The sequence below is a fragment of the Miniopterus natalensis genome, chromosome 8 (assembly GCF_054644295.1).
Source record: "Miniopterus natalensis isolate mMinNat1 chromosome 8, mMinNat1.hap1, whole genome shotgun sequence".
Classification (NCBI taxonomy): domain Eukaryota; kingdom Metazoa; phylum Chordata; class Mammalia; order Chiroptera; family Miniopteridae; genus Miniopterus; species Miniopterus natalensis.
This window is the reverse complement of record NC_142088.1, coordinates 36,369,508-36,391,680: the sequence shown is the minus strand read 5'-3', so window position 1 is coordinate 36,391,680 and position 22,173 is coordinate 36,369,508. Positions and strand designations below refer to the sequence as shown.

The 22,173-nt window shown below is 38.0% G+C and overlaps 1 protein-coding gene across 1 annotated transcript in view; it reads right to left on the bottom strand.

Annotated features, from left to right (window-relative positions):
* CCDC141 (coiled-coil domain containing 141) overlaps positions 1-22,173 on the bottom strand; it is a 153,776-nt gene that overhangs the window by 15,552 nt on the left and 116,051 nt on the right. The window contains exons 13-20 of the mRNA XM_016210723.2: positions 19,155-19,334; positions 18,529-18,654; positions 16,237-16,425; positions 15,216-15,395; positions 13,318-13,467; positions 4,435-4,575; positions 3,476-3,670; positions 1,924-2,107 (exon numbers count right to left, since the gene is read on the bottom strand). Of these exons, the coding sequence (XP_016066209.2) occupies positions 1,924-2,107; positions 3,476-3,670; positions 4,435-4,575; positions 13,318-13,467; positions 15,216-15,395; positions 16,237-16,425; positions 18,529-18,654; positions 19,155-19,334 (1,345 nt within the window). The remainder of the gene's footprint in view (positions 1-1,923; positions 2,108-3,475; positions 3,671-4,434; positions 4,576-13,317; positions 13,468-15,215; positions 15,396-16,236; positions 16,426-18,528; positions 18,655-19,154; positions 19,335-22,173) is intronic.

Below are 22,173 nucleotides of genomic sequence, written 5' to 3'. Positions count from 1 at the left end.
AGAGGGGTGTCCATGTGAAGAGGCAGCAAGAGGGGTGGCCATCTGCAAGCCAAGGAGAGAAGCCTCAGGAGAAACCAACCCTGTCAGTACCTTGATCTTTAGACTTCCAGCCACCAGAACTGGAGGAAATAAATTCCAGCTGTTTAAGCAGTCTGTGGCGTGTTGCTATGGCAGCCCAAGCATTTTATACCTTTCTCACTGCATTTACCATATCATGACTTCTGAGCCTAGACCATGGATTCTTGAATGAAGAAACTAGGTTTTACTTGTCTTTATATTAGTTAGGGCTCCTAGTACTTAATAGGTACTCAAAAAAAATCTTTGAGATAAATTTGCTTGCATTAAAATTCTGGGTTCAGTAATGCTTGGGTGGCTTGCAAGAGTTGATGTAATATTCCTAAAGTATCTTACTAGATGCAAATTTTAAAAAATGCATAACTTCCATACTTAATGGAAAAGACTCACGCTGTTCATTTATTCATTTAATGATCATTTACTCATCAAATATCTGTTAAGCACTTAGTATGTACCATGAAGCAGTGAACTAACAGGCAAAATCTCTTTTCTCATAGAGTTTACACTCTGGTAAGGAAAGGGAGGAAACAGACAAATAACTATATAGTATGTCAGTTGGTAATAAGGGTCAGGAATATAAAACAAAGCAAGATCCAGAATCCTGCATGATGGGAGGGGAAACGGGTCTTTTGAGTACTTACCATGTCCTAAAATTGAACAGGCACTGAAATACAGTAATACAATACACTTCCTTTGCCCTCAATGAGCTTATGGTCAGTAGAGAAGACACAAATAAATAGGCAATTATGCTAGAGTGTAAAAAATTCAATAATAGAAGAAAACATGCAATGCTGTGAGAGCACAGTGCCTCCAAAGTTTTTTTAGTGCAACTTATAGAGTAAGAATGAGATGTCACATTAGCGTTCATTAATTTTTCAATCATATTTTATTATCTTTATGTTTTTACTCTTTTCCTTTGGAAAAGCATTAACAATCCATTCCCAATAATTTAATATTAGTTAGCACAGTATATATTGTTCTATAAATTTTTATGGCTATCCATGGACAGTGCTTCATGTCACATGAGAAAATTCCCATTTGGCAGCAGCTGTGGGCAGCCAAATGGAGCATTTTGTACCACCTGTCGCTATCTTCTTTTGGGGCTGAATTTGCCTGGTTACTGGGAGTAAATCTTGGCCTCATAGTTATCAATATCAGGGAGTTCATGAAACTTATTCCTCAGCACCCTCAAGGACTGTCATTACCCAGGGGGCTTTTGAAATGGGGGCCTCCTTTAGCTAGAAGGACTTCCCAGATAATACAGCTAACAACTTACCTTTCCTAGTCATGGAGAAGAGGAAAGCAGAACCCATGAGATGGTAATTTCAGTTTTCCCTTTTATTTCACAAGTGAGAGGAAGGCAAGAGAAAATTTTCCAGCTCTTTCTTATGTCCATGAGCCATAACCATCATAGAAATGAGAAGGCTGTCGGCTTCAGCCTTAGCTTGATACTTATTTAAAGTATTATGGGAATTTTGTATATTTTTCAAGGAATAATGCTAGTGGAAATTAGATTTGTTTATTTTTATTTTTTGTCTACAAAAGTTGAGGATTGCCCTAGTTTTATTACCCTGCAGACGGTCAATAAGTGTAGGAAGACAGGACAGAGAAGGAGGGTTTACATAAGGTAGTTAAAAATCTGCAGGCTTCACCTGCAGACAGAGGTTCCTTCCTCTGTTCCCCAGTGTTTACTTTTGCTGGTTGTGGACTCTCATCTCGAGCCTCTTTCCTGAATAGATTGGTTTAGAGAGGGCCCTGAGGGCTTGCGGTGCCCTGCTTTCTGCTTTCTTAGGTTCAGCATAGATTTATTTCATGGGGAATCTCGGCATATTTTAAAAGAGATCTCACCATATAATCGCTGAGCGAGGTCACCGATCTCCTGAATCCTTTCTTCTTGCTGAGGCACGGAAGGTGTGATGAACTTATTGAACTGCTGGTGGAGAATTTCCACAGCTTCCTTTGTCTGGCATTCTGTGGAATATTTTCCAACTCTTACCACTGTGGCACTTGCATCCTCACACCAAAGATGACACTAAATTAAAATGGAATGAAGCATAGATTAAAGAGCCGCCATCATTCTAACGTTCTTCATTTTGGCCCCTGAAGTATGCAATTTAAATTTCCTCATACTTTATATTCACATTAGTTTGAACTCTCTAAGTCTTAATTTAAAAAAATATCAAAACATGATCATATACTTTGTACTTGGATATTAGATTCAGATAAGAAAGTAAAAGTATGGAAATTCATTTGATTTTCTTGCTTTAGATTTGCCTGAAGCATAATTCCTAAGAGGAATGTGGCATACTTGCAAGAACAGGCAGTATAAAAAGCATATGACACTAAAAAAAAATCCAAATATAAGCTAAAAGGAAATTATAAAGCTCAAACACACAAAATCCAGCTTAATTAATTGAAATCATTAACAATATATGAATAACGTATTGCCTAATTAACACTCAAATGAACTTCTCTTTTAAGAATGAGATTTAGTCTATGGATTGAGGAAATATCATCTAAAGAATAGCAGTTGACCTTTTTGTAATAGAAAACACTCAGTCCTATTTTCAAAGCACAGTGGAGAACTGAGTTTCCTCACTAAAAATAAATAACCGTGATGGAAGGAACATGTCTGGCCAGGGCCACAAGCTCTTTCATTGAATGGGGACTCTGCTAGGAGCTGGCTTTAAGTAAGTGCCCTGGAGCTAGAGCAAGCCTATGTATTACAGAGGAATGATGGGCTCGATCCTTCTTAGGTGTTAACTCTGAAAACTACTGCATCAGTGGTAAAGAGAGATTGTTTGAAATTTCAGAATAATGGGCTACAAAGAACACTCAAGAGCTTCAAGTATAGAGTGTCTTCAATATAAAGTGTGCAAATAATAACTTTAACCTGTCAAATTTCATATATTTTTGGTATACTCTTCCATTTATCCTCTTGACAAAACAAAAGGAACACCAATAACAATTTTTGTACCTGAAAAATCCTAGTATCACATTTTCTTTCTGAACACTTTCAAATTCTGTGATGTAAGTAATTAATTCTAGGTATTTTAAACAGATATCCAGCAGTAAACATAATTCCATGATAGTTAAGCATCTTGAGTTGATGAGGTTATGGAGAAATGAGACACTCTGGTATGTTGCTAGTAAGAGAAAATTAGTAAAGTCTTTCTGAAGAGCAGTTGGACAATACATTCAAAACCTTGTAACATTCATGCCCTTTGGTTCAGCAGTTCTACTTTAGGAAATTGTCCTAAGGAAATAATCAATCATGAAAAAAATAATCATGATACACAGGTTTAATGACAATAGTAGCTACTGAAGCACTGTTTTAAAGTATCAGAGCAAGTTTCCAAGACAACATTACAATATGGGTACCACTACAAGTAGAGGATACCTCTTCTATCATCTCCTGGAGTTGCTCAGTCAGGTCCAAATTCTTCTTGTAATCGGTCACAACTTTGTCAAACTCATCCACATGTTTTTGCAAATCCTTCATGGCCTCCAAAAGGACAGTAACTCTATGATTTGGGTAATTTAAGAAAAATTCAGGAGTCTTATTCTCAACTTTTTCCATTTTCCTTTTCAAAACCTGTGTCAAAGAATAAAGTTTTTAAAATAAAATTCAATTTTAATTTAAGAGTCTAGCTAGTGATAAAATATTGGAGAAAAGTTTGGAAAAACTATAACTTCCTCCATTATATTAAAATCATACTTATTATAAATGTATTTTGGAAAGAATGGGCTTTCTTCTAGATAGTATATTGATTCAGCACTCAGCAAACATACAGAAAATTAACTACATACAAGGGTCTACTCCAGATTTTGCAAATGATACTATGATAAAAAATAAGACAATGATCATAAAATCAGATATCGTATTGTCTTCAGTAAGTTCAGTCTCCTGGAAAAGGCATTCAAATAATCTAGTCAGGAGATGTGATAATCAGGGTAGGTATAAGAGACTATAGAAATGGTGGAGAAAGTTCTTATACAAGCAGATGCAAGGGGGAAAAAGGGATGTACAAAAGATATATGTGTGTGTGTGTGTGTGTGTGTGTGTGTGTGTGTGTGTGTGTGTGTGTGTGTGTGTTTGGGGCAAGAAAGGAAGCAGAGAAGCTAGGTAGATTTGGTAGAAACCATTCTGGAACTCCTTTCAAAGATAAATCAATTTATTATATATTTTACATAAAAAACCCAATGGCTATAAAAATGGAAAACTACCTTTTCAGTCCCAATGCTGTAAAAAGAAGAAGAAAAAATCCCAAGGATTAGGCATCTAGAACTGAAATGCAAAATGATTTTGCAATAATTGTAGCAGTACATGCAAACACACAACACACACGTTTTCATTACCTGTATTTTTTCAGCATACATATCAACTTGTTGAATTTGATATTTCAGAGCCTTCAGGTTCTTAGTTTTTTCATTTTTCTTTGTGTAATTAAACTTCAAATTGTTAAATTTCTTTTTGATATCTTTGAATGACTCTCTGAGCTGCAGGTCAATAAAAAGAAAGAGGTGGTTTCCTTAAAATGAGAACAGTAATATTCACTTGTAGTAAATAAAAATATCTAAACACTTCAAAATATTCATAATCTTCAAAATGTATTCAGTGATTTTCAATAGAAAACAAGTCTGCTAAGTGAACATATAATGTGAATTTAAACACATCCCCAAAATATAAGTAATTATGAATTTTTCTTAGTACTTTTTGAGTTGTAATTTGTCATTAGCATTACAGTTATAGAACATCCTTTGGCCTCCAACCAATAAAGTTTTTAAGATATGAATTTTGACAACTCTAATTTTCTTATTTGATATCATTTTCTCCATTCATTCCATTCTTTGTGTGCTAATATTTGTCCCAGCTCTTTCCATCTCTCAGAGCTCTCTTACAGCCACCATGTAGAAAACTATTAAGGCTCCAAGGAGGTGTTCAGAGGTCAATGAAGTTTTGGCATTGGGACTAAGATATTAGTGGGGTTAAAGAGGAGACTCACTATGAGATTTAATAGGAAATCGACTTATTTGCCCAAATCTAGCAAAAATTATTTTTCATGAACAGTTTCCAGAGATACTCAATTCTTAGACATAGGCCACTAACTTCAGAGGTCCTTAAAAAATGGAAAAGTAAAGGAACAGTTATCACCAATTATAACGATGCTAACTTGTGTATAAACAAAGTATATGGCTGGAAGATAATTAAGGAACCCAGCCAGGGGGAGGCATAAGGTCTCAGGCAGACCACCTCCTGGGCTCCCAACAGCCAGCCATCATCAACTTGTCTTAGCATGTAACGGATTTTAAACCTTCTCGCCATCATCAGTCAACATGAGGGGAAGCAGAAAAAACAATCAAATCAGCTGGCAACTGTGATAAATAAGCTGTTGTTAAGTCTTGGGGTCACCTTTTAGGCAACGATAGAAAATAAAAACAAAAATTGGTACCTATAAAAAAACAAACAACAACAAAGTATTTGGCTAAACATCAAGAATGGAGAATACATTATGACAGTCTTAAGAACAAACAGTTTAACTTCACCAGTGAAGCAAAATTGTAAGCAGTCCAGTTCCCCTGAACGCACTACTTTCTTGGCCCCTTTATATATTCAAGAAGGAGAAGCACGTTGACAAACCACTCTCTATATATATTATCAGCAAAGAAAAGTACAGAGAAATCATAAACCTCAGATTATATGCAGCATTTTAACATAAAGAATGAACAATGTCATGGTTGATAAATTTGAGTTATGATAAGAAAAGTCAGAAAAACATTAAAATTCTCTCCAATGATAGCAAATAAATTATTTGGGAAAAAATAAAGGCTTAGCTTGCTAGATTTTAAACTTCTAACACAGAAAAACACACCTGCCTTAGAAAATGCTTGCTTTCTCAAAATGCTTACTTTGAATTGTGCATACTATAAAAACAAAACTTTGACCTTACCTTTGACACTTCTTGGAAACAATTATCTATAAAGCCCTAGCAGACCTACATACATGGGAACTATTATACTGATGAAAGTTTTGCATCTGACACAGCTGTACTTAACCAGCGTTGTTTATTTTATATGCTAACGTGATGAACATTAGTTTTAAGCTACAAACTAAACCGAGCACAGAGATCACATTAAACATTTAAACTGATAAATCAGTAATATTCTAAAGGAGCAGAAAGAACTATAGCTTCAAAATTTGAAAACTATTTCTCTATTAGAACTTGGGAAAATATTTAAAAGATCATATTAAGTTGGTTTATTCATAAAATAACCAATTAATATTTAAATTCTTTGACATTTGATGTTTTAAAATGCATGTGTTTAATTTTAGTGGGGAAGGACAAATGAGGTCAATTCTATGGGGTTGAGATATAAAGAAACTATATCCTGAATTACTCACATAAAACTGTGGAAGGTACTTTTTTCTGTGAAGTAAAAATCTGCACCTATTGGTATAATAACCACCACACCTGAAGATATCAGAGACCCTCGTACCTTTAAGAAAACATCTTCTCAATGGGAATTAGTGTTTAATGTGTACAGATTTTCCTGTTTAAGATGATGAAAAAGTTCTGGAGGTAGATATGGTGATGATTGTACAACAATGTGAATATACTTAATATCACTGATCTGTACCCTTAAAATGGTTAAGATGGTAAATATGTGTATTTTATCACAATTAAAAATAAAATTTTGTTTTTAATAAAAATAAATAAAATAAAAATTATGAATAAGGCAAAAAGTAAAAATAACATTTTCTATTACTAACATTTTCTATTAAAAATAAAATATTATATTCTTCCTTTTTTCCTTAGTGGGACCTGACATATACAGGGTAGGGCAAAAGTAGTAGGTTTACAACTGTAAACCCACATTTGCGCCTCCCTGTAGGATGAACTTCAGTACAGGAAAAGGAAGGGGGCCCTGTTGTCAATCTGATGATCGCTGGGTTACATCTGCTCATTTACATGGGAAAGATCAACTTCTATTTGGAAACTATGTGGCAAATGGAGAAAAGCTGGACCTTTCTAAACCATGGCATTTTAAGTCTACTCTGGAAGAGGAAATTGAAGACTGATAAATGGTGAGTGTAATTTCATTTCTTTTGGTTTCAGAATGTATGCACTTCCACTGAAAATGACGTGTAAGGCCAAAGAATGTTCGTGGCACTATGGGCATGTGAAATGAGATCAGCTTCTTGCTGACACATGAGCTCTTCTGACAAAATTGCTGGCACTTTTCTCTTTGGGTCCCACTGGTAATCCATTGTAAATCTTGTGCCTTTCCCAGCTCAAATTCAGGACCACTGCAGATATAAGTGGAAGGCAGCATGCATGAACTTCCTTCAGCAAAAAACACACAAAATCTACTCATGCTTAGTTTTCTTACCTGCACATTTCAATATGAAAACTTAACTTCTCATCTAACCCCCATGTAACCTGTAATCATATCTGTAAAGGAACTGAGTGCCATGGTCGCTTGACTGTGGTATCGTTGTTCATGCAGCTGTTTCTAACTTTAGTTAGCTTGTCAACAATGGGGAATGGTGGCCATGGTTAAGACACCTGCTCAACTGGAGCACGTAAGCCGGAGAAAACACTCAAAGCTTGGGGCAAGATAAAGTTTACCCAGTGAGAAGTATTTAAATGTTATCATTCATATTCATAACATTTATAAAAGTCTTAAGAAAATTAGAGGAGGGAGATTTTTCCCTAGTGAATAGTGGGATTTTCCTATCCTCTCACTTGCTCAGCTCCTCCATACTTGCATTGGAATAAGACGACGAAGTTAATATAGCTATAATTAGGGAAAAAATAGTAAGACTTTAAAACTAGTTCTTTGACTTTAAAACTAGTAAGACTTTAAAACTAGTTCACTAGCAGAATGAGCATCCCCACCAAATGTCCCAGGGACTGTAAGCCCCTCTCAGGGTTAGGAATGAACAAAGCCCTTTGAGAAGAAGCAGGAGGGAAAGAGGCTGCTGACAACCAGGCTGGCTGCTATTCTTAGTGCTGGTTGAGGCAGCTTTGGCACAGGAATGTATTATTAGTGAATCTGTTGCTGACAAGGTCAATTTTTGTGGGGGGCATGGGACATTTTAAAACTAAGGAAATACATTTCACACAAAAAGCCTTTCATTAGAACTATGGCACATGTTTGGCCAAACGCAAAAGCACAAAACAAGTAGGCATTTCTCTTAAGGTCCATTTCCCGAGCTTCATTTCTTGTTCACCATTGTGCCCACTCCAGAAAAAAGCTTTCTGACTGATGCTCATTTTCTAAGAGAAAGCTGCAATGCCATCATCTCCCAGGAGTGCTTGCATTCGAACAGAAGGGACCCAGAGACTCACGATTTGCCTGGAATGATTTGCTCTACAATTATTAATGGTAGACTATTAAAACTTAGCTCTGGAGAGATTTTGGGACAAGGCTTCCTTGCCCTCCTTCCATAAAGCAACTGCACTGCTGTCTTGCTTCGCTTAAGGACAGTCCTGTAGCAGCAGAAGTAGGGAGGCTTGGAAAGGGAAGACAACTGCTCCGTTTTAAATTGCAGGTGGCAGCATGTCTCAGTAGTGCCTGTCTTATCCACCCTACAGGTTTTGTGTTAATAATACATTTAGGTTTTATTTTCTGAACATGATAACTATGATTTTATAATTTAGCTCTCTATACTTTTCAAAAAGAAGAGTCATCTTGCAGATGTAAAACACCAAACTTTTAACAGATTTTAACCCTACGAGATGGACATTTTCAGAACAAATTAAAATAGCTCTTATTCTCTTACACATACCATCAAATGGACTTATGGGTGGGGCCTGATGACAAGTGGCTGTGATTGAAGTCCCATGGACTTTAATTTGGCCTGGACTCTGTTTCCTGAGGACTTCTGCATTCTTATGGCCTAACTGCCACACAGTAGTCACACTGGTATTTGCTGAATGATAATAATTTAGTTTTTTTCTTTAAATAATGAACTAGGGTTATTGATCTGGAAAAAATAATAATTATCTGTGCTGCCGACATCAGGTGTTTTGCCTATCTATACACTCATGTTCTGCTTCTTTTCCGTGGTCATTTTGTCAATGGCAAGTCACCATACAATGTCAGAGGCTTAACTTAATAGTTGTATATGGGCCTATAGTTGCACCATTCCCCTATTCTAATTTATCATTTCTAAACTGCCTTGTATCCATGGAACTCAGAAGAATTACTTATCCAAACTGAAAAAAGAATTTGTGTGATTAGAACATAGACTCTGAGACATGGTAGAAAAAAAGAAGGAAAGATGATAGATAGATAGATAGATAGATAGATAGATAGATAGATAGATAGATAGATAGATAGATGATAGATAGATGATAGATAGATAGATAGATAGATAGATAGATAGATAGATAGATAGATAGATGATAGATAGATAGATAGATGATAGAGATAGATAGAGATACAGATATAGATATATTGAAGTATAGATATATTGAAGTATAGATATATCACACCCACACACATATAAATATAGTCATTTTCTGTTTTCTTTCTGATGGCTTAGATGTTGCTACAGTGCAAAAAATTCAGACTAAAGTAATATAATTATATGAAAGCTTCCGATTGCAAATTTTATTTTGAGAAATTGAATACCAACCCAATTCTGTCATTACTATTCTTTTCAGCAAAGTAATTGTTTGTGGTCTATAATGAGACTCTAGCTACAAATTTCCATTAACATCATGTAAATATAATGGAAATTTTTTTGGTCCAATTGCAAGAAGAAAACATGCTCAATATTAACTTACTACGTTTCTAAACGCAGAGGTGGAAAGAATGAGTAATGATGTCCTGTCATGTAACAAGGCAGAGAATGTCTATAATGCTTTGTGTATTAATAACTTATTTATATTGGTAGGAAAGGAAATACATAATGAAATTCAACATTCATGCATACAGACTTATCTTTGTGGGAAATGGGTGATAAAAAAAATCACAAAGATATGTCAGTTTGAAGGCTGTGTTTTCTGGTAGGCAGACATGGAAAAAAATGAAGTATTATAATTTCCCATGTCATTTAGTACATGAAATTAGAAAACAATAATATTTTACCCAAAGACAATCAAGGCACAAAACCATAGTTCCTTGTCTTTAAGGAATTATCACATCATATTTTTAAAAATCACATTTAGAACACCTCACTTTATTTGCCTTGAGGTAGGTGCCATGTCCTTTTTAAAGAACCTTTTGTGTAGTTAAAACCATGTAAGCTAGTTATGGCAACATCAAGAAAGTAATTGTGGTTGAAATAACCAAATTAACTGTGTTATTGTATCAGATCATACAAACAGCCTACGACATATATGCCACAGAGTAAAGATAGAAGAGGAAAGCACAGAAGAAAAATACATTTGACATCAGACCATGCAGTGGTTGAATAGACTGAAACGTTAAGTGAATGGTGAACTCTGAGTTTAGCAAATGACAATTGTGTTGGTGGCCAGTAAATGAACCTCTAACCCGAAGCTGACTCCCTAAAACCCTGAGCTGAAACTCTGCAGTCCTTTTGCACAATGTCAAGTGAAAATCATATACACCTCAGTTTCACATCTGAAAAATGACGATGTTAAACTAGACATCCTCCAAAATTCATTTCAACTCAGAGCCTGTGAACTTGCAAGAAGCCCTTTGAGAAAACAATAAATCATTAGAAGAAAAACAATGTGTTTTCAAATCAACTTAAAAAATCAATTGCTATGCATGGTCTAGTTCCCTGGTGAAGTATCTGACTTTATTTTTTTATACAGAAAAATCAGTAGTGGAACATATTGCTTTTAATTTCACATAACGTTTAAAGTACCTATACCAAAATTAATAATGACAATAAAAATAAAACTGTCTGGGTGTCAAATATTCTTACCACTTGGAATCTGGCCGTCTGTTTGCGCTCTGATATTCATAATAGAAACTAGAACACACATATTTATTTTACTAAAGGGCACTGAAAATATTCCTTCTAATCACTTTCCCATTTCGGCTCATGGTTGGAAAGTCCAAGGTGTAGAAACCACACTGCGACATGCCTAATATATCCCTACAAGAAAGGTAAGGGGAGAAAGGACCGAAGATCCTTTAAATGTGCAACTATAACCTGCATCAAAGATTAGTTGGATTTGAAGGAGAAGCAAATGGGAAGAACAGCTCTCTTAATATTGAAGATCATGTCAGCGTGATATGATTCCTAAATCAAGCCTGCACGTATCTGGTTGCTCATTCCTGTTACGGTACAGACAATCCTGGGGCATCCCTACTATGGCTGGGAGAGTGGCCCGCTGCCCCTGCCAGCTGGCCCCCAGCACCGGCTCATCACACGGCAGCTGCGCAGACAGAACCCGCTGTGGGGGGGGGGGGAGGGGAGGGGAGGGGAGGGGAGGGGAGGGGAGGGGAGGGGAGGGGAGGGGAGGGGAGGGGAGGGGAGGGGAGGGGAGGGGAGGGGAGGGGAGGGGAAGGGAAGGGAAGGGAAGGGAAGGGAAGGGAAGGGAAGGGAAGGGAAGGGAAGGGAAGGGAAGGGAAGGGAAGGGAAGGGAAGGGAAGGGAAGGGAAGGGAAGGGAAGGGAAGGGGAGACCCGGCCCCATAAGGGCCGCAGCGCTCTGGGGAGATGGAAACTGAGCCACAGGGGACTGGGGACGAGCCTTAGCCGGCTCCGTCTGTGGTTTCAGTAAACTGAGAGCTGGACATCAGGGCAGGGAGAGCAATTTTCAGCAAGACAAAAAGTTCACTGCCAAGAAGAGGCACAAGAGGGGGGGGAGGAGAGAGGAGAAGAAAGATGGGGAGAAGGAAGGCGAAGAAAGAAGATAATTTTGGGGGAAGATAGTAAACAAATTGTTTTCATGGCTGCAAATCTAAACTTTATAGCTTTGGGGAGAACGCTGCTCTCCTTAAGATCGCTTTCCTTACCAAGGCCTGACGGATGCGTTGTCCGCCGCAGGGCAGGAACCAGATGAGGCCATTCTACCACCTGCAGGGCAGGGCGCACTGTGGGTTTGACCCCGAATGAATCTCTAGCCCAAAATGACTGCCTGGAACCGCCTCTGAGCAGAAAGTCTACAGTCCCGCAGCACACTGCCAAAACGAACACCGCTGCTGATGGTGGTGCCGCCTCCCTCCTGCCGAGTGGGATCCAGGTGGCTCCCCTGCTCTCTCCTCCTCTTACCCTCCTAGCCGTGCTTGCCTCCTGCCCTTGCCTGCGGTCTGTGAAAGTGAGGCCTGCAGGAAAGGGCTCGTCAGCGCTAGACCACTGCTCGAGTTCAGTTACGGATACTTTAGTCCACGCTCCAATGCTGTCTGAGAATGTTTAATATGTGTTGAGCCTAGACTGTGTAAACTGGTCATAAACAGGGTGTTCAAGTAGGCTTACTACCTTCTCCCCCCACCCTCCTTCCTAATAGGTTTGTGGCTAATGGACTCACAGACACTGCTCTAAATAGGGATAAATCTGAAATTAGGGAACCTTGTGTTTTGCCCACTCCCAGTCGAGAATCGGGACCCTTGCTACCCTGAACACAGAGGGCTTTCAGTGGAAAGTTTAACTAGAGGAGGGTGGTGGTTATGGTTCAGTATATATCTGGGAGTTGACGGCTGACTAGAATTGAAAGAGAGGAGGTAGAATTATGTGAAAGGCGGTACATTAATGCGGAGGACAATTTTCATCTGTTTGTTTTTTTTTCTCCAGGAGCTGTTTTGCCAGAAAAGCCACTTTGAATAAATATAAAATCAGACACTTGACTTTAGTGATAATACTTTGTAGCCTCTGAGGCGAAGAGCTTGCTCTCTGGGCCCTTAGCATCCGCTCCACCATGAGTCAGTGGCACCTAAATAGAATCTCAGCTGGCTGGACCTGGCTGCAAAGGGACCCGGTCACCCCTTCTGCCCTGACAGGCTGCATTCACTCAACCAAATGGTGCTATAGGGTTCGAGTGAGGGGAGAAAAAAGCATACAATAAACTGTAATACTACATTCTAGGTTTTTCTATGCATTGACAATGTACTGACTTCAACAAGTTTGGGAGCTTGAGGTTTACTCAAATGTTGAGTTCTGAGGCCAATGCTCCAAGGATTGAAAGTCAAGGGTGAAAAGAAAGTCTCCTGCTTCTGTGAGTGTGTGTTTGCACGTGCATGCACAGGCATTGAGACACACGTGCTAGGCTCAGAGAGGCTTTCGGTAGTGTGTTGGTCTGATCCCTGCCACCCACCTCATTTATCTCGTCCCTCACAGTGCAGTACTGCACGCTGCAGGCCAGGGTCCGCCCGTACTCCTCGGCTCTGGCCCGCCAGTTCATGCTCTCCCCCTCGAGGACGTCCAGCTGCCGCTGCAGGTTCTTCACGGACACATTAGAGCAGTTCTAAAAGTGAAAGAGAAGTGGCGGTGACCGAGGGAAGAGGCACAACAGCAGTGAGGCCAGTAGCTATTCACCTGCATTATGAAGCTCATGAGTGACATTTGAAAAAGTAGGCTCCTGATTATTTTACCTCAAGCATATTCAAATAGAAGGATTTCAGAAAGAAGCCAGACACCCAACATGATGGGAAAGGCAAACCATTAGACTTCCAGGCTTGAAACTTCTGCACTCATCACATCCAGCTCCTCAGAGACACCACTCATTACAAGGTATGATTTTTGCTTCAAAAGGCATAAAGTATGCATCAGAAACATTCGGCTCCTGCACTATAATTTTCCTGTCAACTAGAGCTTCACCTCAAGTTTATTATGCAAGTGCTCCGTCCAATCTCCACTCAGCAGAGGGCTGCAGAGGCCAAGGCCAGACTCGCGGACCAGAGAACATTTACACTACTTGTGCAAAGTGAGGCAGCTTATTTCTTTTCTCTTTTAAAAATAAATGTACTAACAAAATAAAACTCTTTAAAAAGAAAGTCCCTTCTGGGTAAAAATAGATTCTATTATTAGTGACAGATAGTTTGTATTCCTAGGTCTTTCAATTAAAAAAATACTTTAGGTTCAGTGCATTTCACAGAGTTTAGTGGATATCTTAAGTAAACTTTAAAATAAAATTGGTCATTATTATTTTATTAATATTGTACATATTGAATAGAATAAACACAATCTCTCTTTCAAATTAGGAATTTGGAGAAGGATATATATTTTTTAAATTAAAATATACATATATTTTAAATCAGAGCCCAATGTGTTATTTATGCATATTTGGCCTGAAATGATTTCCTTGTCTTTAGACACCTCTGTAAGGTCCATCCATCCAGTGGGATAAAGCAGATCAACATCTAGTACCCAGAGCCTTTGGTCTCCACCAGGGGGATTTCTCATCCTGGGCTTTTATGAATAAGGCAGCTTCTCTGGGCCTCAGATTCCTCATCTATAAAGTGAGGTCCTGGGCTAGGTGATCTCTAGGATACTTTCCAGATCTTAAATGCTAACACAGCATTGTCCAAGAAATATAACAAGAGCCACATAAATACTTATAAAATTGCTAGTAGTTGTATAATAAAGTAAAAAGAAACAGGTGAAATTAATTTTCTTAATCAAGTTTAATCAAATATGTCCAAATATCAAAGTTTTACCACCTAACCAAATATAAAAATATTAATGAGGTATTTTTATACTAAGTGTTTGAAATCTGGTATGCATTTTACACTTATAGCACATCTCAATTTTTGATAAATTTCTATGAGAAATACTTCATCTATATTTAAATTTCATAGTTTATTGCTTAAAATGTAGATTCCCATATCCAAGTTGTTCCAAACACATTTAAACATTTTCCAATAACTACATTGAGTCAATTTTTAAATTAAAATTAAAAGTTTAGTTCCTTTGTTGCACTGGGTACATTTCAAATGCAAAAAACTGATTATTGTATTAGACAACACATCTCTACAATTTTTTTAATTAGCATGAGAATAGATGTATTAAACAAGATTTTTATAATCAGATTTTTCTCCTTAAAATGTTTTTCTTTTGTTATAGGTGGTAGAAACTCACCACAGATAACTACCCCAATGTTTTAATGTATTTTTAAATCTAACGTACACCAGGCAATCTGCCTGGTTTCTCTCCTATGCCAGCCCAGCTCCCAGCTATAATTAGGTATGGGTGATGGTGTTCTAAGTTGCTTACAGGTCGTTGCACTGATGAGATGATGTCCACTCCCAGGCAAAGGGCCAGTTTGTGGAGATGGTCTATATGCGCCTGCTTTTCCTGAGAGCGAATGAGGTGAACCTGGGCATCGTGAGCATTATCCAGTTCCTTTGGCTGTTCTAGAAACTCCAATTCTCTTGATTTGACAAGATGTTCCAGCTGGAATTCAGGGCATTAACAATTAATATGAGGGTTTTTCTTTCTGAAGACAGATTTTTAAAGGCTGTTCCCTATAACATATTTTACTAGCCGGTCAAATGCTGCCAAGCCCACCTATAATTGTTAGTGTTACAACCAAATAAGAGTTAACAATGCAAATCTATAGGGTAAAATTGAGGGGCTAATGTTACCATTTCTACTAAAGAAGAAAGCACTCTTTTTGGTCATAGCCTAAAACCTTAAGAAGATCTAGGTCTATGATCTGAGTAAATTCAGAGGCTATTTTAAAGAGATATCAATACAATCTCCATTTTCTGTTAATAAAGGCTAATAATTATGGATTTTTGCTGAGTACTCTATGATATCAGGTACTTGAGATACAAAAAAAAAAAAAAAGAATTTGTTTTCTTCCCTCAAATAGCTTACACTTGAATTGGGGGTAAAAAGTAATTAAAAATCAAGATACTAAAATGAAAAATGTGTGGAATAATCAATGAGAGTTCTAGAAATTGAGAAGAGAGGACAGTCACTCCAAGTGAGGTAGGATCATTGGAAGGAGAGACAGGGTTTAGATAGTGCAAAAGAGATGAAAGGACCTGTCAGATAATGGCAGCCTGAGAGTGAAAGAGCTGGAAATGTGTGCACTGTCTTTGAGGAACAAAGAGCTTTTTGGTTGGAATACAAGGGAAGATAGAGGTATAGTGAGAGAAAAGTTAGAGGCCAGATGTGGAAATCTTCTAGTACCAAAATAAGCAGTTTGGCTTTTACTTACTCTATAATAATTTATATTTCATTTCATAGTGTAAAACTGAGGGTCTTCCAGATATCTGACAAGGCTTACCTCTTCCTTGACTTGGTGGAACTGGACTACCTTGTACAGGACGTCCTCGTAGTCTTGGATTCTTTCTTTCTGTTGTTGATGGAGGTGAATGAGGTCCTTTAGCTGTTGATGCTTCTCTTTCACAGGGGCTCCCTTGCCATTTAATTCTTCTGATTCCTTTATAATGTACTGAACCTCATCATTCAGTGCCTAAAATGTTGACAGACATAAAAGAAATCCATCTTTCAGAGAGCATTTTACTTTACAATGGACTATATTAAGATCTAAATAGCCAGTCATTCTCTCATTGTTAGCAAAAACTTATTGTGAGCCTCATCCCGACCCCTGCAAATCCAGGTTTTGTATGCTAAGGGTATATTAGTCCATCCCTATCTTCTCAGAAAGTTTTTTAAAAATTATGAGCAATGAAAAAAGTATTTCAAAGTTAGGTGGTGAAGCGGAAAGTCATGTATTTCTATAGCTCACCAAATAGTCTAGTCATCTGCTAAGTAAATGTGTTTCAGATGTTTATGAAGCCATGAGCATCTCTGATATTTATTTTATTTATTTATTTATTTATTTAAAAATATATCTTTATTGATTTCAGAGAGAGGAAGAGAAAAGGAGAGAGAGAGAGAAACATCAATGATGAGACAGTCATTGATCAGCTGCCTCCTTACATGCCCCTGACTGGGGATTGAGTCAGCAACCTGGGCATGTGCCCTGACCGGGAATTGAACTGTGATCTCCTGAATTATAGGTCAATGCTCAACTGCTGAGCCATACCTGGCTGTGCAGCATCTCTGATATTTAGAATCAGGTGGTACATGGTAAGAACACCAAACAAGTATAAAAATATATAGGGGGAATTACTTGTGCTCTGTGATAAAAGAATGGTCAGAATTAACCACAGCTGAGTAGCTCAGTAGATATGCTGCTTTAAAAGTGATCATCCCACAATCCACAAATAGCCACTGCATAGAGGGAGGGATAGACTGACTGCCTTCCCTTTCATCCAGCATTACTCAGATATCCCTCATAGGAGGACAGATCCTGTGGTAGAACTTGCAAAGTGTAGGCAACTCAAAGAGGAAGCTACTATAATTTCAGGTCTGGATCTTACAGCAAAGATAGAAGTAATGGAAATGATTTAGGCTGAGGAGATAACTTGCAGAAGAGTGGCCTTATTAATAAGGGTCTTCAACAAGTTTAAATCAAGCATGTGGGCATCAAATATCATGCACATCACAGTGACAGAGCTAAAGAAGCTGTACAGTTCCTAATGTAGAGGAATTTACACATGCACACACTCCTACACTTGTAGGGCACCTGTACATGAGCACACACGAAATGCAAATAAGCATACAACACAGGGTATATCAATAAACCTAACACATAGTCTAATTGGATTTTCTAAGAGTTCACTGTGGGCTACAATGCTGTGTGTTTTGTGCGTGTGTGTGTGTGGTGGGGGTGATTATATACTATATCAGTTTGCCTGAAATGAATGTAAATTAGATATTCCGTAAAAGAATCTTCAGTCTTCTAATTCTGGGATTCTTTACAGCCAACATTTACAAAGTAGTGACAAACAGAAACACAGGTATCTTAACTTTGCAGCAAAGAACATGGATCTAGCCGGGAGGGTTATATGACTGGTGACCATTTTTGGCAGCTGTGTTGTGGGAGGTGGGGGTGGGAGGGGGAGTGTATGGAATGCATTAGCAGTCAGGGCCTGGGAACATGACTCATGGTTTTATCTCTCACATCCTGAGGGCTCTCTGAGAGGAAAAATAGGTGAGCACAGCAAAATTCCTGGGAGGGTGGTAGGACCTGGGGTGCCAGTGGGTGGAGAGAATGACATCACCGTGGACATTTCAGGGGCAGAGGGCAGCACAGCCTCTGGGTCAGAGGTTGCACATCCTTGTTTTGAGATGACTTGATCTACAACGTGTCTATTTATACCCTTTAGAAAATGACTGCAGTGCATATATATATATGTACATATATATATATATGGTAAATACATTAATAATTTAATGTAAATTAAAATAATCTAAGATAAGACTACATTTAGGACATTTTGTAGCCCAAATGTTTGTGTATCATCAAATACACAGTAGTGCAAAAAAAAAACAAAAACAAAAAAACAGTAAGAAAAAAATGTGTTTTTAAGTGGATTTTTTAGACAAGCAATGCTTTTGTTTAAAAAAGTAGTAATTCACCAGTCTCTTAAAATTAATTAGGTAAACTGTAATGGGACAGTTAAAAAATGTTTTCCATTCACCTAGGTCTAGTGGTTTGTTTCTTTACCTGAAATTGAGGCTTCATTGCATTCCAGTTTCTCCTTAGACCTAAAATGCTCTGGAGGCTCCCTCCAAGGTCAAGTGCAGACACAGGCATGAGTGCTTCCTGAAGAAGCTTTAAGTTGTGAGAAGTCTGAAATAAACATTGGATAGTTATGAGTATGTTTCCTTTCCCACCGCCAGCAAATACGTTACAATCACACTAGTGATGATGCGGTGTGTGGTCATACTGTTCAATCCCTGCGAAAACACTCACTGCCTCGAACGAGCTCCTGCCTCTAAACCACATCAATGAAGAAAAGCAGAGGCCCTGGGTTTCTTTTACCTCTTTTAGTGTTATTGTGGTAAAACATCCATAACAAATTTGAGTACTTTAACCATTTTTAAGTGTGCAATTCAGTGGCATTAACATTCACATTGGTGTGCAACATCACCACCATCCACCTCTGGAACTCGTTCATCTCCCTTAACTGTAGCTCTGCACCCGTACTTCACATAAGCAGAATCATATAATATTTACCTTGTGTATCTGACTTATTTAGCACAATGCTTTCAAGGTTCCTCCATGTTGTGCCCTGTGCGAGAATTTCATTCCCTTTTAAGGTGAATGTCTCCCATTGCGTGCTGGCTCACCTTTCTAAGTTGCTCTTTGAATGCTCCCCACTGCCGCCTCACAGGCTGGCTTGCAGCGGCTTTAAGTCGCCGTGCCATCCGAAGGCGGCACAGTTCTTCCAGTCCTGCCTTCTGGCTCTCCATAGTGCTCTCTGTAACGTGCACTTTATTTTTCACATGTGATATTTCATTCTCCTTTGCCTGTTAAATTAATAATGCATATAATGGCTTTCCTTTCCCAAGCAATACAACATTTTTGCATGTAACTATTCTAGGAGGCAAACACGATCACAACCAAAGCAGAGCCCAGACGATTTGACAGCAAGACAAGTCAGGCATGCCTGTGCCGAGGCCCGGCTGGGCCCTCAGAGCATCAGGTCCTGAGCTCTCCTAGAGCCCAGCGGTGTTGGAGTCGCCTGCTAGAGTCTATTTCCTGGGGCTTAAGGGGGTGATTGAATGAGCTCCTGGATACAGAAATATTAAGGTCAAGATTACTTTAATGTATAAGTTTTAAAGTGTATTCTACCTTTCATTTTAATACACTTAATAGCAGATGTCAAAATCACAGTATCAGGGAATAGGAGGGGACAGATTGTTCTGGGCCATTTGTTTTCTTTAAACTACCCTATTGTATATATTATGGCTATTTTAGGTTTCCCTTGTGAACAGTTCCTCAAGTCACTTCCTTTTGTGAGAACTGAAATGTGCATCTAAATATCTCTATTTTTGTATCTCAGTTGTGTACCAGAAGCACAGTATCTAAATTTAAAGAATTCCCTTCCCAACTTCTACATGTTCTAGCTGACTGATGTGAAATCCTTTAAACAATGGTTTTAAACAAGGGGAAATTTAATTGGAAGAAGAATATTAAGATAGGTAAAGAGAAAGACCATGTGCTATTTTATAACATCAAAAAATGCGGAAGAACATTTTTTGGCAAAACAATGATTTTTACTTCAGCCTTTCTCAACAAATCCTTGAATTTCTACAGAGCAAAGGTACATGGATTTCTATAATGACAATGGCAACTAAGTATCTAAAAGTCAAGGTACTGCTTAGATTGTAGTCAGAAGTCAGTGTCATAAAAATGTAACAGGATATTTTAAATAATAGGCTATCTTATCTTTAAACTAATTTAGACATTATAAAAAGCCAAAAAATACAATTGCAGGCCCTAAATGAGATTTTGCACATGAATTTGGGGATCTAGGAATAAAATGATATATTCTATAATTATGATTAACAATATACTAAATATTATGAAAGATTATTAGACAATTTCAGCAGGATCCAGTCCTAATCATAATTTTTATCTATACTATAAATAAAGCTAGGATATCTTTCACAGATGATTAAAAAACTACTAATTGCCCGGCCAGGCGTGGCTCAGCAGTTGAGCGTCGACCCAGGAATCAGGCGATCAGGGTTCGATTCCCGGTCAGGGCACATGCCTGGTTGCAGGCTCAATCCCCAGTCAGTTGGGGGCGTGCAGGAGGCAGTCGATCAATGACTCTCTCATCATCTATGTTTCTATCTCTCTCTCTCTCCCTCCCTCTCCTTTCCTCTCTCTAAAATCAATAAAGATATACTTAAAAAAAAAACTACTAATCAAAATGTAATATAATATACAGCTTAATGTAAACCTGAACCTTGCAGCATGCCAATGGTCTGAGTGAGGTCTAGAAAAGGGAGAGCTATAGCAGGATTTGCTCATGTCTGGCTGGCAAATCCAAAAATAAGTGATTATGTATTTGGCAGACTTAAGTATTCTGACCTCTCAGGAAGCTTAAATAATCTACCAAAGGTCTAGTTAGTAAGAACACTATACATTCTACTTCTGTGTAAGGGCATGGAAAAATTTGCCATAATCTGGCCTAACAGGGAACTCAATTGTCTATTTTCCATTTAGATTCAGGCACAATAAATGGTCTTATGATATCTTGCTTTCTAGATACCTCAATAACAGGAAGGCAGTATCCCAGATAGCATTCTTGTTGTGTGCCACTATAAATTTGTACATTGGCACTTTCATCAAGATGTCTGCCAGATTTCTCACTTAAATTGGTTCCTCCAATCTTGATGATTTTTAGAAGAACTGAAAAATTTTCAATTTCCAGCTTGAAAATATGAGCCATGGCAACCCAATCAAGAGCAAAACATTCAGTGGAAAATGCCAGCTGGCATTCTCCCTTCTTAACAGCCATACTGGATGTTGCCACATTTCAACAATAACGTTTGTTTAAAAGCCTAATGCTCCAAAAGATATGAGAATAAAAAATGTGTTCTACTTGCTTTACCAGCTTCTGGTCTCAGGATGTTGCTGATCCAATAAAGTTAACTATCATGTGGACCATAATTCTTATCAATAAGGAGGAATTTATCAAATGACAGTGGTAAGAAGCTTATGGTAAAGTATGTATTTTTTAAACATAATGCCTGACATTTGATAAATTTTCAATGGTCTTGCTGAGACAAGACTACATGACTGAAAAGCAAGAGAAAAGGTAGACAATAGAAACCACTCCAGATCCAGATGTAGGAATTAGCTGACATACACTTTAAAATGCCCATGATTTACATGGCTAAAAAGTGTAGCAAAGATGCAGAATGAGAGGACAAGAAAGAGAATTTCATCAGCAACTGAAATCTTATTGAGAGAGAGAAAGAGACAGAGAGAGAGAAAGAAAGACTCATGGACACAGACAATAGTATAGCGATGCCCAGAGAGAAGGGGGGAGAGGTAAAGGGGGGTAGATGGGGACGGAAGGGGACTTGACTTGGGGTGGTGAACACACAGTCTAATATACAGATGGGTACTGCAGAATTGCATACCTGAAACCTGTATAATTTGATTAACTAATGTCACCCCAATACATTCAATTAAAATATAAAAAAGAACCAAATAGAAACTTAAGAACCAAAAAATAAAATTTCTAAAATAGTAAAAATAAGGCCAAAAAAAATGCAATTTGCAAATATTTGAATTCTCATATAAGTGCAAATTAGAGAAGTACACAATCGAGAGAGATAAGAATATATA